The sequence below is a fragment of the Leuciscus leuciscus genome (genome assembly GCF_965113295.1).
Source record: "Leuciscus leuciscus genome assembly, chromosome: 1".
Taxonomy (NCBI): domain Eukaryota; kingdom Metazoa; phylum Chordata; class Actinopteri; order Cypriniformes; family Leuciscidae; genus Leuciscus; species Leuciscus leuciscus.
In genome coordinates, this window is record NC_138725.1 from 14,566,477 (window position 1) to 14,588,810 (window position 22,334).

At 42.3% G+C, this 22,334-nt stretch overlaps 1 protein-coding gene and 1 long non-coding RNA gene across 4 annotated transcripts in view; one reads left to right on the forward strand and one right to left on the reverse strand.

The window, feature by feature from the left end:
• LOC309500856 (uncharacterized protein) overlaps nt 1-22,334 on the reverse strand; it is a 134,769-nt gene that overhangs the window by 111,527 nt on the left and 908 nt on the right. Inside the window, exons 1-2 of one of the 3 annotated variants that reach the window (XM_082172620.1) lie at nt 21,357-21,600; nt 12,677-13,676 (exon numbers count right to left, since the gene is read on the reverse strand). The exons of 1 other annotated variant lie outside the window; for it this stretch is intronic. In XM_082172620.1, the coding sequence (XP_082028746.1) occupies nt 12,677-13,676; nt 21,357-21,441 (1,085 nt within the window). In that variant the 5' untranslated portion in view covers nt 21,442-21,600. Of the gene's footprint in view, nt 1-12,676; nt 13,677-21,356; nt 21,601-22,334 lie in introns of those variants that run through there. One more of the 3 variants, XM_082172619.1, reaches the window with a different exon arrangement.
• Nucleotides 957-22,334, forward strand: part of LOC309503418 — a 177,274-nt gene continuing 155,896 nt past the window's right edge. The window contains exon 1 of the long non-coding RNA XR_014207635.1: nt 957-4,133. This is a non-coding gene — a long non-coding RNA (uncharacterized lncRNA). The remainder of the gene's footprint in view (nt 4,134-22,334) is intronic.

Genomic DNA, 22,334 nt, shown 5'->3' on the forward strand with positions numbered 1-22,334 from the left:
TTTGAATTTCCAAGATAAAAACGCATTCTTGCCCTGCTATGTTGTTCCGGCTCCATCTCTACCTCTAGCTCCCGCTGCTCCTCTTCAGACTCCATTGTGACTGATCACGCAAACCGTGCTTTTTTTTTTTTATATTGGGGCTTCTGGGAAATGCATGGAGTTGCCTTAATTTTTTTAGAGAGTGAATAAACTCGTGAAACAGAGAAGTATCGTCATGTAATCCATTGATTTCAACAATGTAACTGTATTCTAAATACCAACTATTTAAATGGTAACTGTAACGGAATACAGTTACTCATAATTTGTATTCTGAATACGTAACGCCGGTACATGTATTCCGTTACTCCCCAACACGGCTGGTCACTGGTAATTCCTATTGTGCTGCGTTCTTGTTTGAACAGTTATTCGATATTTAGATAACGCAATTAGATATTTGAATAGTTGTGCAGCCCTATGTTCAGTGAATATTTCTGTATGTAACATGTATATGTGTACTTGGATGGAGTTTTACTTTTTTATTTGCAGGATCAGTATAGTGCAAGCAGAGTGGAAGCAGAAATCGATGAGGTGGAGTTGCAAGATTTGCAGATTTTCCTCGCCCAACCAGCGTGCCCTAATCACACACTACAAGCTTAAACACTGCCATCAGGCAAGTCACTGTCCACCCCAATGCATCTATAAGGATTGTGTATGCACATTTAGGAGTGAACTGTCTCTGAAGAAGCATTTAACCTGCGAACATAGTCAATGTCTTAAAGCGGCACGGTTCGAGTGCAACCGAACAAAGACCACTTCCTCCAGGTAGTCTTGGCTTCGGTACCCCAGTGCACACCCGAGTCCACATGACAAAATCATAATGTGAACGCTGTCATGTGGACTCGGGTGTGCCAAGGCAAATCGGATTTTCTGAGGCATTAGGCAACGTCTCCGCGGTTTAATATCAAAGGTTGGCTTGCTCATCCTAAAATTTCGGACCCACTGCTCCTCATTAAAGCCCGCCACAATATGCTCCCGCCAGTCCTGAGATCTCTCTTGCACACAATAACTGAAATTTTAGGATGAGCAAGCCAACCTTTGATATGTGTCGGGCCATCCGTCCCTTTGCAGACGCGCTTCGGGGTTTCTCTCGTCATTAAACCGCGGAGATGTTGCCTAATGCCTCAGAAAATCCGATCTGCCTGTTTACATGACAGTCGCATTGGCACATTTCCGATTTATATCTGATTTATTTCCACATATGAATTAGGCCTGAAACCGAAAGATGTTCATAAACGGTAGATGAAAAATATTGGCCAAATACTGTTCACAACGAAAAAACATCTATAAACATCAACATAATCACACACAAAAACCAACAAGGATTACACACCACTTCTCTTTATTCCAGCTGCTCTCTTTCTGCTGGATAAACTGTGCTGAGATGGAGACAGAAATAATTTCAGTTTGTTTTGTAAAAACTGTGTGTTGTTTAAAGTTCATAGTAATTGTTCTAACTTCATGAAGCCTCATGGTGTGAATGAAACATCAAACTGACTAGAACAAACTCTTTAAAATGTATATATGTTACTGGATATCAAAAGTGAAACTGTTAATAATATAGACAGACAGCAATCTCATTCAGTGTCAGTCATGTGTGCAGTGAAATATAATGTATAAGTGTAGTGGTTTATGGTCTTAAATATTAATATTGAGAGTTTTTGGTTACATATCACCTAAGGAGAGTGTCAGATTATTCCTTCCTATATTATGGGGCACCAGCCAAGGAATTTCACCTTGACAATAAAAAACAATTATGGAAGATTGTTGAAAGAATTAGAATTATATAAAATATAGGAAGTTCATCATCTGATCAATCTGAAGGACTTAGTGAGATTCTGGCAATTTTGTAGAGGCTCTGATTATTAACACAAGAATGACACAGTTTGCAATAAAGATGAATTTATTGACAAAGAGATATGCAAGAGTAAAATATCACACTCAGTAAATACTACTAAGGAAAATGACTAATCTACTAACGAAAAATGACTAAACTACTAAGAAAATTAAATCAATAATCAAACAGAAACTACAAACAACTACACAAATGGACGTTAACAATGAATGCCAAGTAGATGAGCAACGGATTGGACGAAGCAATGATTGGGTAATTAGAAGTCTATGGAGGAGTCAATTGTGGTCTTTCTAGATGCTGGTATGAGAAGCATTTACTATGAATACAGATAATGTGTCTAATGTATCTATCTGCATATGATGACCCTAGATACAGTCTCTACACAAATAGCAATCTCATAGAGCAACAACCTAATGCCAAGGCCTTTGGGAAGAGGTTTGGTTAGCTTATATTTACGTTCCACGTGGTCAGGTGATCAGTCCCTGTGATGGGCTACGTCTTCCACTGGTATCTTTCCGTTCGCAGTGGGAGTAAACTGGATCGCTTTCCAACAGTTGCAGAACCGCACTGAGTGCTGGATGTTCGCTGCTGGTCCTTGTGTAATCCGGAGAACTGTAGGTCAGGCGGAGGTCGATCCGCAGGATCCTTTGCAGGCTAGAGGTTACAAAGGCAAGAGTCATGCAGCTCAGGTGTTGAATGCTGGAGTCCTCAACTGAAGCGGTTGAGCTGCTTGAAGGTCCGGTGAAGGTTTACTTGCAAGAGTAAAACCTTGGTTGCGCTGTTATTCCTTCCCTCGTCAGGTCAGAAACTGGGAGCAAGGGTGTGTTCACTTGGGAAAGCTTTTATTCCATCCAGTTATGGAGGCGAATACTAGGGAGGCGATTATGATTCCTCCCATCACTTCCCACCTTTCCACCCTGTGGAGCTTGTTGCATTGTCCCAAAATACACAGTTAAATGAAACAGTGTCTTTACAACCTTGGAAATGCTTTATTTCCTTTCTAAACCTTTCTCAAAGTACTTGTGGCAGTGCTCTGAACTCGTAGAGTCCAAACTTGATGTAAATTGGTTGAGGTATCACCCAGATGTCCATTTCTGTGTTAGTGGTGAAATTACATTGGCTGTTATTCCCAGTGTGGTTTCCACTGTGTGTGAACGGTTCCCTGGGTGAATAAGGAGATATGTAGGACATGTTCCTTACAGTTTTCTGTCCATTTTTGTGGTTCTAAGCCAATGTGTATAAAGAAGAAGTTGGTGTTTGGAGGCATTGTATATTATACATTGCAATTAATATTCTTCAATGTATTATTTCCTTTCTTTTTCTTTGGGTTCTTTGTTCCTACTGTGTTCTAGCCAGAACTGGTTTGGTGGCCTTGGGCAGTCCATGGTCGTTTAGCAGTTGGTCTCATGAATGGAGGGTTGAGGTGAACAATGGGCTACCGTTGATTAGACTAGCCTGTTATCAACGGGTCGTTGATGTCGTCACCTCTGGCCGTCCTGATTACCATAGTCCTTTAGTGTCTTTCACATCCTATCACATCCTCTTCTTAATCACAGTGAGACAAAGAGAAGAGGTCAGAACTAAAATTATTCCTGATTCAAGCAGAATGAGCATAAAATAAAAACGGACGATAACAACAAGTTGCTGATAAAATGAGTAATGAGTTTAATCGATTATTACTTGAAGCAAATTAAAAAAAAAAAAAAAGTAAAAGTGAAAGCGAATGAGACAGATCTCTCTCTTTACTGACTTATAAGAGCCAAATCATCTCAAGAGAAGAAGAGAAGAAAAGCGTCCAGTTTCAAAGCTAAATGAAAGTTTATGTTGTATTTGAATGGAAGAGTAGAAGTGGATTAAAAACAATGAAAAACAGTTAAAAATTATTATCAGATTAATGTCTCTCTTAAAATTGTTATGGCCTCTTCTTTAGCTCCTGAACTTCAAAGTTTTTTTCCAGAGTGTATTTTCTGGCACTCTTTCAGTTCATCATCTGTAGTAAAGGACTTCAGCACTGAAACACACACTGCTGTGTCTTTTCTGGTGTAATATTACTAATGAATCTTCTCCTTTGAGTGAATCTTCAAGTGTTTCTTCAGGACTGACGCCCAATGAAACTGTTTAGCGCACTGATCACAGTTAAATGGTCTTTCTTCAGAATGAGAAGATGTGATTTCAGAGCGAAAGCCTGAGCCGCTTCTTCCCAGTGTGAACTCTCATGTGAATCTTCAGACTTGATTTACATGTGAAGTGTTTTTTACACTAAAGGCAGGAGACAGATTTTTTCTTTTTTCATTTTCATTCTTTTTTCACTTTCTTGTTCACGTCTAAAAGAAACATTAAATCATGTGAGATTTCAAATGAGAAACAAACATGAAATGAAAAGTGAAGCTCAAAGTCAAGATCACTGATGAGTTCAATAGTCATTTTTATCCCATAAAATCCGGTCAACAACTGCTGTGCACGATTATGATCTATTTTAATGTCATGAAGATGATTTGTGTTATAATCACAGTGTTATAATGACTAGTTTGGTCATGAAACTTGAGATGACGCTGGCTTGACGTGATCCGTAAGCAATCATCGTTTCCTACACGACAAGCTGATTGGCCTCTAAGCTCTTAGTCTCTATTTATCTTTCTAACTAACTTATCTATCTTTCTTTATTTTTTACTAATCTATCTATCTTTTTTAACTAACTTAACAATCTTTCTTTCTAACGAATCTATCTATCTCTCTAACTAACTTAGCTATATTTCTTTCTAATTAATCTATCTATCTTTCTAACTAACTAACTTATCTATCTTTCTTTCTTTCTAACTAATCTATCTTTCTAACTAACTAATCTATCTTTCTTTATTTCTAACTAATCTATCTATCTTTCTAACTAATCAATCTTTCTTTCTAACTAATATTTCTTTCTTTCTAACTAATCTTTATTTCTTTCTTTCTTCAAAACTTTTCTATCTATCTATCTATCTTCAAACGTTATCTATCTATCTATCTTCAAACATTTTCTATCTATCTATCTATCTATCTATCTTTTTCTTTCTAACTAATCTGTTTCTTTTTTTCTAACTATTATTTCTTTCTTTCAAACTAATCTATCTATCAAACTTTAACCTACTTTAAACATCAAACTACTTTAAACTTCTTAAAACTCTTTGGTCCGGCTTTCTCAAGCCAACTTAAAGTTTGTCTCAAGAAACTTTTTTTTCTAGTTTGGTCATGAAACTCTAGATGATGCAGGCTTGACATGTGATCCGTAAGCAATCACATCGTTTCCTACACGACACAAGCTGATTGACCTCTAAGCTATGCAAAAATGTAAGAATCTGTTGACAGACCATCTTTTCACACCGAACCAGTTTGACACAAAGCGCTTGCTGAGGCACAGAAGCTAGCGCGGTTCCAACCGGATGTGCTTTTATCCTTTTCTGGTCTTGACGTCACCCGCCCGTGATGTTCACTCCTCGCCACTGGACTAATTGACACATGTGCTTCAGACACAATCACGCAGGGACTTCCCAAAGCGGCATCGAAGTATCAAGAGTTCCCTCGAAATGGAACTGAGACCTGATGTGAGATTTGAACATAGCCAATGCTCACATCCATATTGATAAATGCAAATTTTTTCCATGGAAACAACCGTGCGCCAAATTTTCAAAACATATACCAATCGTGCCAATTTCTATGGACTAAATGCATAAGAAAACGTCTCGGTTACGTATGTGACCCTCGTTCCCTGAGTTCAGGGAATGGAGACGTGTCGTCGGGGGAGTTTCCTGATGAATTGGGATCACACTAGGGAGACCAATTGCCTACGAGTGAATTAAAACGAGCCAATGAAAATTGGTATGCAGGATTTGCGGAAGCCCAGCCTGCCCGAGGAGGGCCTGGAATACACATATGTACTAACCCATTGGGGTAGTGAAACATATGGCAGTCCCTGAGGTAGTCCCAATCAGAGGGAAGTGGGAGCATACTCAACAGGGACGACAGAACGAGTCTGTCAAGGGGAAGACACGGCTGAACTGCATGTGGCATCATGGGTCACCGTAGAGACCACTGGAAAAAACACCCAGTCTACTAGCAACTCCTACTAGAGGTAGCAGACCTGGCGCCAGGCGGTCCGCCACGCCTGGCACCTGAGGGGTGATGGAGGAATTCACAAGGCTCACCGACGTAGGGCGCCATACGGAGCAAAAGACGCACGTATCCGGTCAAGGTGCGGTGGTGTAGCAAGCAGACACAATTCCCATGGCACCAGTGGCCGTAGTGAGTACTCGGGAGGAAACAGGTTCCACAAGTAGGCTACAGAATCTAGCGAACGTGTTCGGTGGCGCCCAGCCCGCAGCTCTACAGATGTCTGTCAGCGAGGTGCCTTGAGCCAAAGCCCAGGAAGCAGCAACACCTCTAGTAGGGAGGACAAGGCTCACCCAAAGACTCATATGCTTGGGTGATAGCATCCACTAACCAGTGAGCTAACCTCTGCCTGGAGACAGCCTTCCCCTTCTGCTGGCCTCCGTAATAGACAAAGAGCTGATCTGAGGTCCTGAAGCTTTGCGTTCTGTCAATATAAACCCGCAGGGCGCGGACGGGACAGAGAAAAGCTAGGGCTGGGATAGCCTCCTCCTGGGGCAGCGCTTGCAGGTTCACTACCTGATCCACGAAGGGAGTGGTAGGAACCTTTGGCACATATCCAAGCCGGGATCTCAATACAACATGAGAAAGGCCCGGCCCGAACTCTAGGCACGATTCGTCGACCGAAAAACCCTGCAGATCCCCGACCCTCTTGAAAGAAGCCAATGCCAACAGGAGCGCTGTCTTAATGGACAGGATATTCAGCTCAACTGTTGACAAGGGCTTCAAAGGGAGGACTTTGAAGAGCTCTAAGAACCAGAGCTAGGTCCCAAGAGGGTACAGAGTGCAAAACACAAGGTGGATTTAACCTCCTAGCACCCTTAAGGAATCTGATGATCAGGTCGTGCTTCCCCAAGACTTACCTTCTACTGCATCGTGATGCACTGCTATTGCAGCGACATACACTTTGAGGGTGGAGGGAGACAGCCTTCGCTCCAACCCATCTTGCAGGAAGGAAAGCACGACTCTGATCGGGCAAGTTCGGGGGTCCTCCTGACGGGAGGAACACCATTCGACGAACAGGTTCCACTTCAACGCATAGAGGCGCCTCGTAGCGGAAGTGATGATGTCTACCACTGCCTGTGGCAGGCCATCTAGAACCTCCGTGTCCCGTCCAGGGACCAGACATGGAGTTTCCAGAGGTCTGGACGCGGGTGCCATAGAGTTCCCCATCTCTGAGAAAGGAGATCCTTCCTCAGAGGAATCGGCCAAGGAGGGGCTGTCGCGAAGAGCATGAGTTCCGTGAACCAAGTCCTGGTGGGCCAATACGGCGCCACTAGAAGGACCTGCTCCTCGTCCTCCCTGACCTTGCACAGGGTCTGTGCAAGAAGTCTCACTGGGGAAAACGCATACTTGTGAAGGTCCCGGGGCCAGCTGTGAGCCAGGGCGTCCGTGCCGAGGGCCCCTTCGGTCAGGGAGTAAAACCACTGGCAATGGGTCGTGTCTGGAGAGGCAAACAGGTCTACCTGTGCGATTCCGAAGACACTCCAAATCAGCTGGACCACCTGGGGATGGAGTCGCCATTCTCCTGGCAGGGGAGGCAGCCGTGAGAGCTCGTCTGCCACACGGTTGAGCTCCCCTGGAACATGAACGGCATGAAGTGACCTCAGATGCTTCTGACTCCAAAGGAGGAGGTGGGAGGCGAGTCGCGACATGCGACGGGAGCGTAGACCACCTTGATGGTTGATGTACGCAATGGTCGCAATGCTGTCCGATACGGACCAGTACATGCTTGTGTCTGAGAAACCCCTTGAGGTGACACAAGGCTAGGCGTACTGCTTGCAACTCTAGGCAGTTGATGTGCCAATGCAGCTGGGGCCCCGTCCACAGACCCGAGACTGCATGCCCTTTGTACGTGGCCCCCCACCCCATGGCAGAGGCATCTGTGAAAACCACAGCATGCCTGGAAACCTGGACTAAGGGCACTCTGGCCCAAAGAAACGCAGGATCCGGCCACGGGGAGAAGGTTTCGGCGACAGTGCGGGGTCACTTTGACCCAGAACGTGCCGCTCTGCCACGCCCACCTCGGGACTCGATCGTGAAGCTAGCGCTGAAGCGGTCTCATATGTAACAGGCCGAGCGGCGTTACTGCGGCTGCGGCTGCCATATGCCCCAGGAGGCTCTGAAATTGTTTCAGTGGAACCGCTGTCCTGCCTCAAAGGAACCTGAGGCAGGTGAGCACTGACTGGACGCGTTCCTCCGTGAGGCGCGCAGTCCAGGTGACCGAGTCCAGTTCCATACCGAGATAAGAGATCCTCTGCATGGGGCAGAGTTTGCTCTGATCCCAGCTGACCTGAAGCCCCAACCGGCTGAAGTGCCGAAGCACCATGTCCCTGTGATCGCACAACACCTTGCAAGTGAGCTAGAATGAGCCAGTCATCGAGATAGTTGAGAATGCGAATGCCTTGTTCTCTCATGGGAACAATGGCCGCCTTCGTGACTTTCGTGAAGACACAGGGCGACAGGGCCAGCCGGAACGGTAGGCAAGGCAAGGCAAGGCAAGGCAAGTTTATTTATATAGCACATTTCATACACAATGGCAATTCAAAGTGCTTTACATAGAAGAAATTAAAATAATGAAAAGAAATAAGAATAATTAAAACAGTTTAGAAAAATAAAATAAAATACAGTACTTTTAAAAAATAAAAAAGAATATTTATTATAGATCTTTCTTTCAAAGGATTCCCTTAAGACTTAAATCTTTCAACCTTCTTTTAACCTTCAATCTTCTTACGACTTCCATCTATCAACTTTCCTTTAACTTTCTTTTCTCCCTCATTTACTCACACGTTCTTTTCACTTTCTTTAGCACTACGTTCACATTCTTTCTCAGACGAAAACTTTAATATCGTCATTTAAATACTGTTCTACTTTCAAACCCACATTAATCACTTTCACATTATCACCTTCTGAGTGGGCATTTACAGTTTCGGGCTAAATGCCCTGCTGACATAGGAGAAATTAAAATAATTAAAAGAAATAAGAATAATTAAAACAGTTTAGAAAAATAGAGTAAAATACAGTACAGTACAAACAGTCGGACGAACAGCGGCACAGTGCTCATTCAGTAAATGCACAGCTAAACAGAAGTGTTTTGAGTCTGGATTTGAATGTGACCACAGTAGGAGCACATCTGATCTCTTCTGGAAGCTGGTTCCAGCTGTGGCTGGCATAATAGCTAAAAGCAGACTCACCATGTTTAGAATGAACCCTTGGTATTTCTAGCTGATATGATCCTAATGATCTGAGTGATCTGTTGGGTTTATATTCAGTGAGCATATCTGCAATGTATTGAGGTCCTAGGCCATTGAATGATTTATATACCATTTACCATTTACCATATACCAGTAATAATACTTTAAAATCAATCCTAAATCTAACTGGGAGCCAGTGTAAAGACCTGAGGACTGGTGTGATATGTTCATATTTTCTGGTTCTGCTCAGAATCCTGGCGGCAGCGTTCTGTATGAGCTGCAACTGTCTTATGGTCTTTTTGGGAAGGCCAGTGAGGAGTCCATTACAATAATCCACCCTGCTGGTGATGAAAGCATGCACAAGTTTCTCTAAGTCTTGTCTGGAAACAAAGCATCTAATTCTTGCAATATTTTTCAGATGATAGTATGCTGATTTAGTTATACCGTTTAGTTAACGGTAGGACTTTGTACTGACACGCTCGACCCTCAAAAGCAAACCGTAGAAATGGTCTGTGTCGAGGAAGAATCGAGACGTGAAAGTACGCATCCTTCAGGTCGATCGCTGCAAACCAATCCTGGGGACGGATGCATTGGAAAATGCGCTTCTGCGTGAGCATTTTGAACGGGAGTTTGTGCAGGGCCCGATTCAAAACTCGCAGGTCCAGGATTGGCTGTAACCCACCGCCTTTCTTGGGTACAATGCCCAAACCTCATCTCGGCAAGAGGGACCGGCTCGATCGCGTCCTTCGCCAGCAGGACATCGATCTCTTCCCACAAGACAGGGGCACCCACTGGCCGCACACAGGTGAAGTGGACACCCCTGAACTTGGGAGGCCGCCGTGCAAACTGAATTGCATAGCCGAACCGAATGGTGCGGATGAGCCATCGGGACGGACCCGGAAGCGCTAGCCAGGCTTCCAGATACCGTCTCAACAAACCCACCCGAACCACAGGCGTACCCGCGGAGGGGCAGCGAGGTGGAAGACAGGGACCCGGCTCTGGTGGCATTGTAGCGACAGAGAGCGGGGTCTGGGCGTTTTAACTTAACACCAACCTGCTTCCACCTGTGGGCAGACGGCAGAGAAGGCCCGTGGGCGTTCTGCTGCGGGCTGCCCGGTGGCGAGGGGAGGGGGAGAGATGAGGAACGAGGTCCTGACTCCTCGTGACCTGGTCTCTGCGCCTCCGGGCCCAGCTGCAGACAGGAGCGACGCAGCCGAGGCTGCGTCACTGCTATCCGCGAGCTGGGGAGAGGGGAACGGGAGTGGCGCCGTTCGTGGGCTGCGCACACTGCCATTCTGACCCTCTCGGACAGAGGAGACTGGTCTTACTGGTCTGCCAGACTCAACCGTGAGGGGAAACGAGGAGCGAGGCCCGGGGGCATCGAGTCCTGGTTTCCACCTCCTCACCCAGCGAGAAATGAGAGTGACAAGGCCGTAGCCCTCACTGTCATCTGAGCACTGGGGCCCGTGAGTGACTCAGAGGAAGTGGACTGCTCAAACTTTGGGTACCACTGACTAGATGACCAGCGGCGGAACAGAAATGAAATTCTCCACCCGGCCCTCCCCCGGGGGAAGGAGTGGTGATGACACGCACTCCCGAAGAGCAGACATCACATACTCCGGGTCGCTCCTCTGCTGGGGGGAAACGAACTCAGTGCGGGCTGGTTTTGAGGCGCTTCTGGACGACCAGTGTGGACATCATCTGCCCGAGGGCCAGCGCTGTGACTAATCACGGTAAGTCATTAAGCGTAGCTCCACCCCGAATCAGAACTACCCACGTGCACTGAATGTGCAGGGGTAGTGAGAGAGGAAAAACGTCTGCAGATTTAGGCATGCTTGGCTTGCCATATTGGCACCAAAATGCTTCCATACTGCCAAAAATGTTCACACGCATCCAGGCACTTTAGACCCAGGAAGTGTGGCTGTCAAGTCTGAATTTTCAGCACGAGAACACACCATTACAGTAGAAACTCATCATTTTCAGAGTATAACAGCCCTCTCTCCGATGTAGCGATCGACATCTGTCCTCCCCTGGGGCCCCGAATGAAATGCTTGGTCCCTCATGAGAAGGACCAAAATCCCATTCAAAGCCTCTTCGACACACGGCACGCTGAGCGGCTCAAGCCTTAACGAAAAAGGGGAGACGAACAACGTGCCGACATGGTCATGCACTCATGAAAGAACATGGACCACCCATGAACGCAGTCTCAACACACTGATTAGACATGTGAAACAGCGATCATGGCCGTCAACCAGGCATGCAAGACAGTGAACGTGGCCATCGCCTCGATGACACACGGCACACTGAGCGTTCAAGCCCTCAGGCAGGACGAACAACGTGCCGACGTGGTCATGCTCTCATGTAGAGAGCACAAACCACCCACGAACAGTCTCAGCATGTTTGCGATGCGCTAGAGGAGTGAGTGGTTCGTGCTCACTGTAACCCTCAGATCACCAATGTTATTCGCCAAAGTAGCCCTCTCCTGGTGCACCAGAAGAGAAACTAGATCAGGAAATAAGCAAAGGGACTCACCTCATAGAGGCACGCGAGTCTTGATCTTGAGCGCCGAATGACGCGCGCTGGATTGCCGTGACAACACGTGCTGTCAACCGGCGCTCAACGGCACACAGCACGCTGAGCGGCTCGAGCCTTTAAAAAGGGGAGACGAACAACGTGCCGACGTGGTCATGCACTCCTGAGAGAACATGAACCACCCACGAACGTAGTCTCACACACTGATTAGGCATGTGAAACAATGAACATGGCCATCAAATGAGGACAGGAAATGCATCCAGAAACACACGAGTGAAACGTCATCCTGAAAAGGACGCGATCTTCACTCGTGTTGCTCTTTCAGGAAGAAAGTACTCTCTTTATTGTGCTGAAGCACACAGGGACCCAACGCGGCAACACAGCGGGGAAACTGCAAGCCCGCTGTGCACACTCAACCATTTACCAGCTGTGAAAACAGCTTTTGAATTAACAGCGTGTAGACGCAGCCGGCAGACAGGAAATCGTGCGGTCGCTGAAACGCCTTCACGCCAACACAGAGAGATCCCTTCCCGAAACAGCAGACTCGTAGAGCGTAAGATAGAAACAATCTTAAAGCTCATTCACTCAGAGAGGACACAACCGGCCGGCTCCGAAGCTAAAAGCACTATGCATGCGTTGCTTCCGCCTTTTTATACCCGCGCTGGTAGGCGGGCTGCAGAATGCAAATCCTGTATGCCAATTTTCATTGGCTCATTTTAATTCACTTGTAGGCAATTTGAGTTCCCTAGTGTGATCACAATTTGTCTGGGAACTCCCCCGACGACACGTCGGAGTTCGCATGACGAAAGGGAAATAAAGTTCACAATGGTGAGCTACAGCAGGAAAAGCACACAAGCCAAACTAACTTCAAGATTTCAATTTCATTTTGTTTCTCAGCACATAAAGATGAATTACTCACCGTGATCTCAGACTGTGGTGATGTGGTTTCTCCACTGCATGGATCTTCATGTGTTGCTTCAGTTGAGTTTTAACAGAGAAACTCTTCCCACACTGATCACACGTGTGCGGCTTCTCTCCAGTGTGGATCCTCTCATGTGTTTTCAGATTTGTTGACGCATTGAATTTCTTGTCACAGTGTGAACACTTGTAAGGTTTCTCTCCAGTGTGGATCCTCTCATGTGTTTTCAGACCTTCTGACTGAATGAATCTCTTGTCACAGTGTGAACACTTGTATGGTTTTTCTCCAGTGTGGATCCTCTCATGTGTTTTCCGTTGTGCTGATCCACAGAATCTCTTGTCACAGTGTGAACACTTGTAAGGTTTTTCTCCAGTGTGGATCCTCTCATGTGTTTTCAGATCTGCTAATCGACTAAATCTCTTGTCACAGTGTGAACACTTGTAAGGTTTTTCTCCAGTGTGAATTCTCTCGTGCAGTTTTAACTTGTTTGCTGTAGTAAAAGTCTTCTCACACTCAAAGCACATGTACTCTCTCACACCAGTGTGAATTTTTTGATGTGCTAGTAAATTACCCCGCTGTGAAAAACTCTTTCCACACACAGAACATGAATGCGGCTTCTCCTTCAAATGAACTGTCAGGTGTGTCTTCAGGGCTGATAAACTAGAAAATGTTTTTCCGCATTGATCACATGAGAACGGCTTCACTCCGGTGTGGATCCTCATGTGAACATTAAGAGTATGTTTATGTGGGAAACTCGTTCCGCATTGATCACATGTGAACGGCTTTTCTCCAGTGTGAATTCTCATGTGACACTCAAGACTTTGTTTGCTTGATAAACTCTTTCCACACTGAGTGCAGGTGAAAGATTTATTGTCTCTTCTTTTCTTTAAAATTTTATTTTTTGTCTTTGAGCGACTCAAATGTTTTTCTCCAGGTTTGACATGATGTTCCTCCTTCACTTCACTCAGTTCTTCACTCTCCTCGCTCTCTTCCATCAGGTCTGACATGAAAGAGAAAAAGACATTTCATTTTCAGTGCATCAAAACAATTCCAAGAAAGATATGAAGTGAAATGACATAAATGTCAACCATGATGTAACAAAGTAGACAACTGCTATAAATATTACAATAATTGTTATGCCTTTTTATAAGGGTGTATTCACACCTGTCTTGTTTGGTTCGATTGAATTGAACTCAAGTTCGTTTCGCCCATTGGTGCGGATCTTTTGGGCAGGTGTGAATACAGCAATCGCACTCTGGTCCGGACCGAACAACCGTACCGAGACACGGCTGAAGAGGTAGTCTCGGTCCGGATCCAAACAAACTCAGGTACGGTTGTTTAAAGTGTGAACATAAGCCGACCCAATTGCAGAGAGCACTACACCTTTTTTGACAGGGTCAGATTTTTACTATGTAATTTGGGGTGATGAATTGCCTATACATTAGGGGTGCAACGGATCGCAGTTGTTCCATGATCCGTACGGACCAGCTGGCCCACGGTTCGGCATGCATGTGATTCGCAGATTAACTGCTAAATTTAACCATCAAAGAGTGAAAGTTTATAATTCGGATATTTTTTCTTTCCAATTTACACATTCAAACAATTTTAAATGCAGACGAAGAGGCGAAAATCGGGACTCTGCAGATATGAATCTGCAGATATTCTCTCGGTTATGTCATACGTGGACAGGTGAGAAAGAAACCGGATGTTTGTCGTTTTTTTCCGGTCAGTGCTTTCTGTCTTAAAGTGACAGTAGACACCTAATATTCCTACTGTGTTCTGTGTTATTAATATTAACAAAACAACAAAATACAGCTTTAACAAAGATGAAACTATACTCAGGGTTCGTACACTTTTTCCAAGGTCAAATTCAAGCACTTTTCAAGCACTTTCCAGGTCCATTTTAAAGCTTTTTCCAGCACCTTACACTACCGTAAATTACATAACAATACATAGTTAAAATTATTATTTAGTGTTTTTATCACATCAAAAGAGATAAACAGCCAAATGTTTCATAATAGCAGAAGGCTGCACAATATTGAAGAAAAATGAGATATGCAATAACTCATTAAATAATGCGATATTCAATTCACATTCTTTTTGTAATAAGAAAATATCCCTACAACTTCAAGACAGTGAACATCAGTGTTCTGTAGCATAAGAAGTGTTATTTTAACATCACTGGGGTTTAGGGGTTCAGGTTATCCTACGTTTATTTAACAACAGAAACTGATTAACCAAATGTAAAAATAAACACTGCTTAGTTTTCACTGCATGAATTAAATATACTGATTCTTATTAAAGCTACAAAAGTTAGCCTATTCAGCCAAAAGTAGTGAGTGATTTTCTTTGTCTTTTGTTCATGACCCCAGTTATTGCAAGCCGTTGCGATATGCAATTATGCATATTGTAATATACATTTGCAATATTTCGATATATTGTGCAGCCCTAATATTTAAGCCAATCACAAGTTTTATTCTTCAAAATGTATCACTAAGTATATAGCCTAAAGCATATGAATAATATACTTTTCATTATATTAATGTCCAAATATTGCTTACCAGATAATGTGATTTATAGGCTGTAAAACTCAATTAATTTAAAATATGAAGACAGGATTTGAACAGAAATATTTGACAGGCCTTCCCGTTTTGGGACACATTATTGATATAGACAAGGTTTGAACAATATCTGAGTGCATAGGCACCTGCCTGATAAATGTATTTCATTGCCAAGATTTTGTCTTGGGCCAAGAGTCAAGACATAATGTTAGCTAATACATTTACTGGAATAGAGCAGTGTAAATATTGCATAGGGCCATCCTAAACCTTACATTAACAGTATACTACTAAAGACACAGACTGATTTCAGTTCAGCAATCAACGACTGTTGTTATGCACTGGGCTAACGTTTGCAGGTTAATTTGCACGGTCTGTAATTTTGGCAATGTTCACTCCGTATTCCACAAATGAACGTGACATAACGGACATGCAATACTTACATTACATTATCACATCAAGTACTCTCAGTCACTAATGGCCATTTCAGATAGGACGCGGACCGCGCTGCGCTATGAAATGAAACCGATATATTTCAATGGCTTGCGCCGCGCGACTCGGACCGAAGCGGAGCTCAGCGAGCTCGCGCGCACGCCGCGGTCAGTTTAAAATAGTTCAACTGTTGCCGCTGCCTGGCCAATAAAAACGGTGCATCCAAACAACCGCGAAAATCGAAATGAAAACTCCGCCTACTTTTGCTCTGGTCAGCGTAACGTAAATCAATCTGTATCTGATTCGGAAGGGCTACATTTTTTTTCTTCTCCATTTAATAAAGAACTATTTCGTCAGAGATAGAAGATATTTCTTGTGAAAGAAATACAGTTACAAATTCAAGTATTTTCAAGCATTTTATCCAAAATTCAAGCACTTTTCAAACCTTGAAAACACAACATCAAAATTCAAGCACTTTCAAGGATTTCAAGCACCTGTACGAACCCTGTATACTTAATTTCTGTACCTGAACACTACTATCAGACTTTGTAGCTTTGTTTAGTATCTTTGCTTGTCATTCGTGTATTTGTTCTTATTTTATTACGGACTGTTCATTTGTTTTTAATAATGTTTGAACTTTTTCAGTTAGGCTTGTAGTGTTTTTATGTGGTGTCGAAGAACTTCAAATGAGCTTTAAATAACAAATGAAAAGCAAAGTTACATTAGTCTACAAAGTTACATTCCCCCATGTGATCATATTATGCTCAGAAGTTTCTTCATATTGCATTATGTGCCGGTATTCGGTAATGCGATAAATCAAGGTAATGTATATGCCGTGCATTAGCTTATTTTCCATCAACCGCTTAAAAAAGGCGGTTTCACGTTGAGCTTTTTTCTGTTTTACAAAAGCGGAGTGCTGCGCAAGAACACGTGCGCACTCTGATGTAAACAATCCCCACATGTAGAAGGCACTGTGTTCATGCGGTGCAGTGCACACTCTAGTCTAATGTAAACAATCCTCACATGGAGAAGAAGCATGGCGGAAGGAGGAACACTGCTGGCGATTTAGGCCTAGTCCACACGGACACACATGCTCGGTTTAAAAGAAATCTCTGCCTATATGAAAACGCAAAAACACGCTATCACGCACTGTCAAGAGCATGCCACACTAGCAGGCGGCGATCATAAAGCCACGTTGGCCAATCGGAAGCCTGAATCAGAAGCAAAAACCCTGGTTTTACTGTCTACACGACAACACTGCAACCGGCGTTTCTGGAAATCCTCACCCTGGCAGGGGTTTTCAAAAATGTTCGGATTCAGTGACCTGATACTGCATTTCCGTGTGGACAAACGGCCAAACCGCGTAAAAAAAGTCACGGTTATAAAAATACCCGTGTCCGTGTGGACAAGGCCTTATTCCACTTCTAAAAGCAGGGCTGCCAACTCTCACGCATTCAACGTGAGACTCGCGCAATTTACAGTTTTCACACTCTCTCGCGCCACACATACATTTTCTCACGCAGAGAAAAATCGCGGAGCAAAGAGGACACGGAGACCGACAGACTGGACAGAGCAGGTTACTTTTGATATGATACAAATTCTCAGCTCTCAGATTCTGTCCATTTTATTACGAAATTCAGACAATAAATACCATTTTGGCGCTAGTAAATGTGACGTGACAGATCGCTGTAGCGCCTCAGTTCAAGTAAACTGATCATTTGTTACTATTTATTTAAAACATTTTTTTTGAAGGCCTAGACTCTATATTAAACTAAAATACTGCATAAAAAAAAAAAAAAAACATACATGTATAATTTTTTTTATTATTTATAATGGCAAAAATAGACAATAAATATTGCATAAATATTAATAAATTCAATAAAATTCTCTCAAAATACAAAATTAAAAAGAATAAATATTATAGAACAAAAATAAATTGCATTGGTTTTACTGGGATGGAGGAAGTTTTAATTTTAGGTGTCCGGTCACTTCTGACCGGGAAGGCCCAGGGTGTGACTCCGGAAGGAATTCTGAGGGTTAAAGAAAAAAACCCAAACCAAAGAGTGTGTGAAAATGTTACAACATCAACCGATCACTTGTTTAGCGTTCATGTGAATGAATGTAGTGTTTACATGAACGCTAAACAAGTTTTCGGTTGATGTGCGTTTTAGCATTGCTAAGAAAATTCCTGCTCCTCCGTGAGAGATACAAGACCGGTGCGTCTCACAGGTGTCGCTCATCAGTAATCACGCCACCAGCCTCGCGCACCTCAGCCTCGTCCTGCTCACCACAGTAAACATAATGAATGGCGACTGTAGAATGCAAAAGCTGAATTATTATTAGAGGTGGGCAGATCGAGGCTTCGTGAAGCAATGAAACAGTTGAACCAAATGGGCCATATTGTTTCGAGGCTTCAGTCAATCCGACACCCGTCTCAACGGTGACACCTAGTGGTCACTTGCAGGTGTTGATCTGAAACAACCTAGACGAGCCATTAAAAAAATTTGTTTTGTTTTTATTATTGTATTTTTCTAATATGTGAAGCTTGTAACCTGTTGGCTCCTCACTGTGCATAATGTTATTTTGGTCCTGCAAAATGAATATTAATAAAAGAAATCAAGCCACAATGTCTCACTTTTTTAGAGATTTTTATTTAAAAATATTAATTTCTCTGCTGTGGAAGGACTTAGCCTACTTCTTTTTTTACAAATAATTTCTCCAGCCTTTGAAAAAATCCTCTCACAAGGGACTCTTGTTGCTGACGTGCAAATATATATTTAGCTAGGACATACAAATGAGGAAAGATTACTGCTCTCTCTTTCCAGTAAGTTAGTGGATCATGAGTTCTGGGCAAATACGCAAATTTCAAATTCTCCTCAAATGGCGCATCATGGATGATGTATTGTTGCAGTAGGCTAGCTGCCGATCACAATACACACATCTCACTTTATTTGGGGTTTCTAAACGGAAATGCTCCCACACCACAGATGTACAGCATCTCTTCTGGGGAGCCTCCATTTTATCTATCTATCTATCCAAATCTATCTATCTATGTATCTATCTATATGAATCTATCTATGTATCTAGATATGTGTCTATAATCTATCTATGTCTCTAAATATGTATCTAGATATGTAGCCTACCTAGATATGTATCTAGATATAATATATGTATCTATATATGTATCTATCTATAATCTATCTATGTATTTATATATAATCTATCTATATATGTATCTATCTATTAATCTAGCTGTCTATATATATTTATATATATGTAGGCCTATCTATTAATTTGTCACTATATGTATACTCTGTCTGTCTCTAGCCTATCAGTGTTGTGTAAATTTAAATGTAAGCCTAAATAGCCTATAACTAATCAAATCGCACTATGTCACTATATCACCAAAAGTCCGCTATCTCAAAATCAAACTCCTCTCACAAAAACCCACGAGGTCAATATGCGTTGATTTCACTTTTATACAGATGTGCGATTGTGTGGTCTGTTCCCGACCGTGTCAATCAAATGCTGATTCGGCGGACCACACCTGGGGCCTGTACCATGAGCTGAACAAACTCGAGGTTACAGGATTAGTTTTGAGTTGACAAAACCAAACCGATGCAATCAGGCTTTATTGGTACCATGATGCAGCTCATCAACTTTCTCTGTCAACTCAGGCTTTGATCCTTAAGCTATGATTACTCCACGCGCGCGTGCACATAAAAGAGTGATGTCGACACTGAACAACCAATCGCGGGTAGAGCGAGAGCGATATATTTTTCCGCGGAGGAGCAAGAGATAATCATTCAGAATTACGATGACTTTAAATATGTATTTCAAGCTCGAAACAATACGGTCTCTGCTGCCAAAGCAAGAGAAGACTGTTGGAGAAAGATTGATGATTGTTAATGTGTAAGTTAAACAAATACGTTCTATATTTATGTAAAATTATGTATGTATGTGTAGCCTATATGTGTAATATAGCCTATAGCCTATTTTTATAATATATAAAAAATGATACATGCACATTTTTTATATATTATAAAAATAGGCTATAGGCTACACATACATATATACATAATTTTACATAAATATAGAACGTATTTGTACTACTAAGAAAGCTAGGGAATCCTATCATAAGATTAACAAAATAATAAAGATTTAAAATAATTCTTAACATGTATTATATTGTATAGTACATTTGTGCAATTTGCTTTTTTTAACAAAATAAAAAAATGTGTTCATGTGATGTCACCCTATCAATATATCTTACCGGCAATTTTATAAAAGCCCTCTTTTATGGACATGGCCGATAAATGTCCGGGGAACACTATTAATGAAACTATTCATGTACTCCTGCAGAGCGAGGACCACCTTACGAATGGTTCGACAAACCGTGTTTTCCCCGAGCTTCTGTGCGTCACCCACCGTGCAAGTATGTACCACTTGCAAAAAAACGCAACGCAATACCATTTGCGGTACAGTAAGTGCATGAATTCGACGTGTTAAATTCTTTATGTGCGGCTCAAGAAGTTCGCAAAGATAAGACATTCCTTCCGCGGAAAATCTGTATCTTTCATACAAGTAACTATCAGGAAAGGCAAGGGGATTTTGTCTGGCTAAAAACTCTTTCTCTACGAAGTGCTTGTCAAACAATTTGCGCTGAGATGTCACAGGATTTGGAAGAAAAGGTGAAGTCATTGTAACAGACACTGGGAATAAGTTACGTCACCTATATGTTTCTTTGCTCTCAGCTGATTGGTCAAACTTCAGTCTGAGATCTTGAATCCAGAACATAACCTGCCCCGGAGCAGGTTAGCCGTGCAGCGTAAGATACCATGGCAACGAACACCGATTAAAGCCAAGCTACTTTCATAGTACCTAAAACCCAGGGTTGGCGGAAACTAAACTGAAACATAGCTGGCTAGCCACCTAAACCGGCTTCATGGTACAGGCCCCTGATGAAACACATGGTGAAACACTTCGAGGCTTCGTTTGGCCATAGTCACGTGACATGGGTGTTTTGAATCACGCTTCGGATCAGTGTTTCGAAACATGTGCGCTTCGGGATCTCGCAAAGCTTCGGAACGACTGTTTCGCGTCAGCCATCCCTAATTATTATTATTATACTTTTTTTTTTTTTATTAGGTATATAAGGCTGTCTTGAGTATGTGTTCTGTTTGATACATTTCAGGGTTTTGTCCTTCAATATCCTGCCTTGTCAAACTCTAAATAAAACTAAACTAAACTAAACTTCTCAGTCTAGAAGGCTCCAAATTCAAAAAATAATTTCACATTTCTGCTACATAATTGTTCCCTTTGTAAATAGTACACAATCATCTTTCCAGAGGTGGATCCCTTTAATGTAGGTAATTGCACGTATAGGCTACATGTAGGCAAAAAAATATTATATTGTTTCACAAAATGTAACTACATAAAATAACAGTTAATGCAAATGAAAAAATACTAAGCATACTTGCAACGCTCCATCATGTAAACACATCAAGAAAATGTGTGTAAATATTGTGTAATATAAAGTCTTTTTGGTACAATCATGCATGTACCATTGAATAAGATTGAACCATGTGGTATCTGACGATGTTAGTCAAACAAATATTATATCTTAGACTGCTATTCAATCACATTGAAACATAAAACTAATTAAATAACCATTAAGTGTGCCTACATACCTTTAAAGAAAAGTAGTAAGAGGCAAATTGAGCAAAAACACACCGTAAGTCCTACTCTCTCACTCCAGCATGGAAAAACACACATACGAATGAAGCGATAGACAGATCACGATTAAAAGCGCCACTTTCAAAGAGAGTTTGCTAATTATGCTGATCAACAAAGTTTTAACACAATGTACACTGTTATAAAGTTACAACGAGACTGTAAATAGAACATTTGTATGAGAGAGTGAAAGATACTGTGCTTCCCGTCTGCTTTCACAGTGAGACTAAGCGCGAGTGCTTAAAGAGGAAGCGATACCACTTCCTCACGGCCGTTAGTGCAAGTGCAGACAAGACTACCAGATCTCTCTCCTCGCAGTGGATCTGACACCTGTGAGATCAAAGACTGATAGACGCTCGTGCACGGTGTTGCTAATAGATGTAATTTGAGTTCTGTTGCTTTTATATGAAAAAAATATAATGAAGTTACAATACACACAAAGTAGCCTACTTGTTATTTAATACCAATCCAAATACGTGTTTAGCAATAATTTTTTCTTTAATACAGACTTGTTTTTTATATATATATTTTTTTTCATAAAAATTACATCACATAACCCATATAGAGATCGCACTGTCAGAGAGTTTGGGAATATTCACACATAATTTATACACATAAAAACATGATATCGGAGTTTTAAAATCAGACATTTTAAAAGAGAACAATACATCACGGTTGTTTAAACCAATGAGCATTAAGCTGTGTCGTCAGCAAGTCGTTTCCCATCATGCTCCATCAGTCGGTGGAGAGAAACTGCAGAATCCGACACAATCAGTCTATACAAATTCGTATTCTATTATAAAGATAATAGATCTCTTTGTACTATAAGTCTACCTTTTAAGGTACTCTTCAATCATGTTCGCTATACAACAATAACCCTGTCGTAAACTGCTTCTTTGGCTAGGCTTTATTAATCAATCAAATCTCACAGTGAT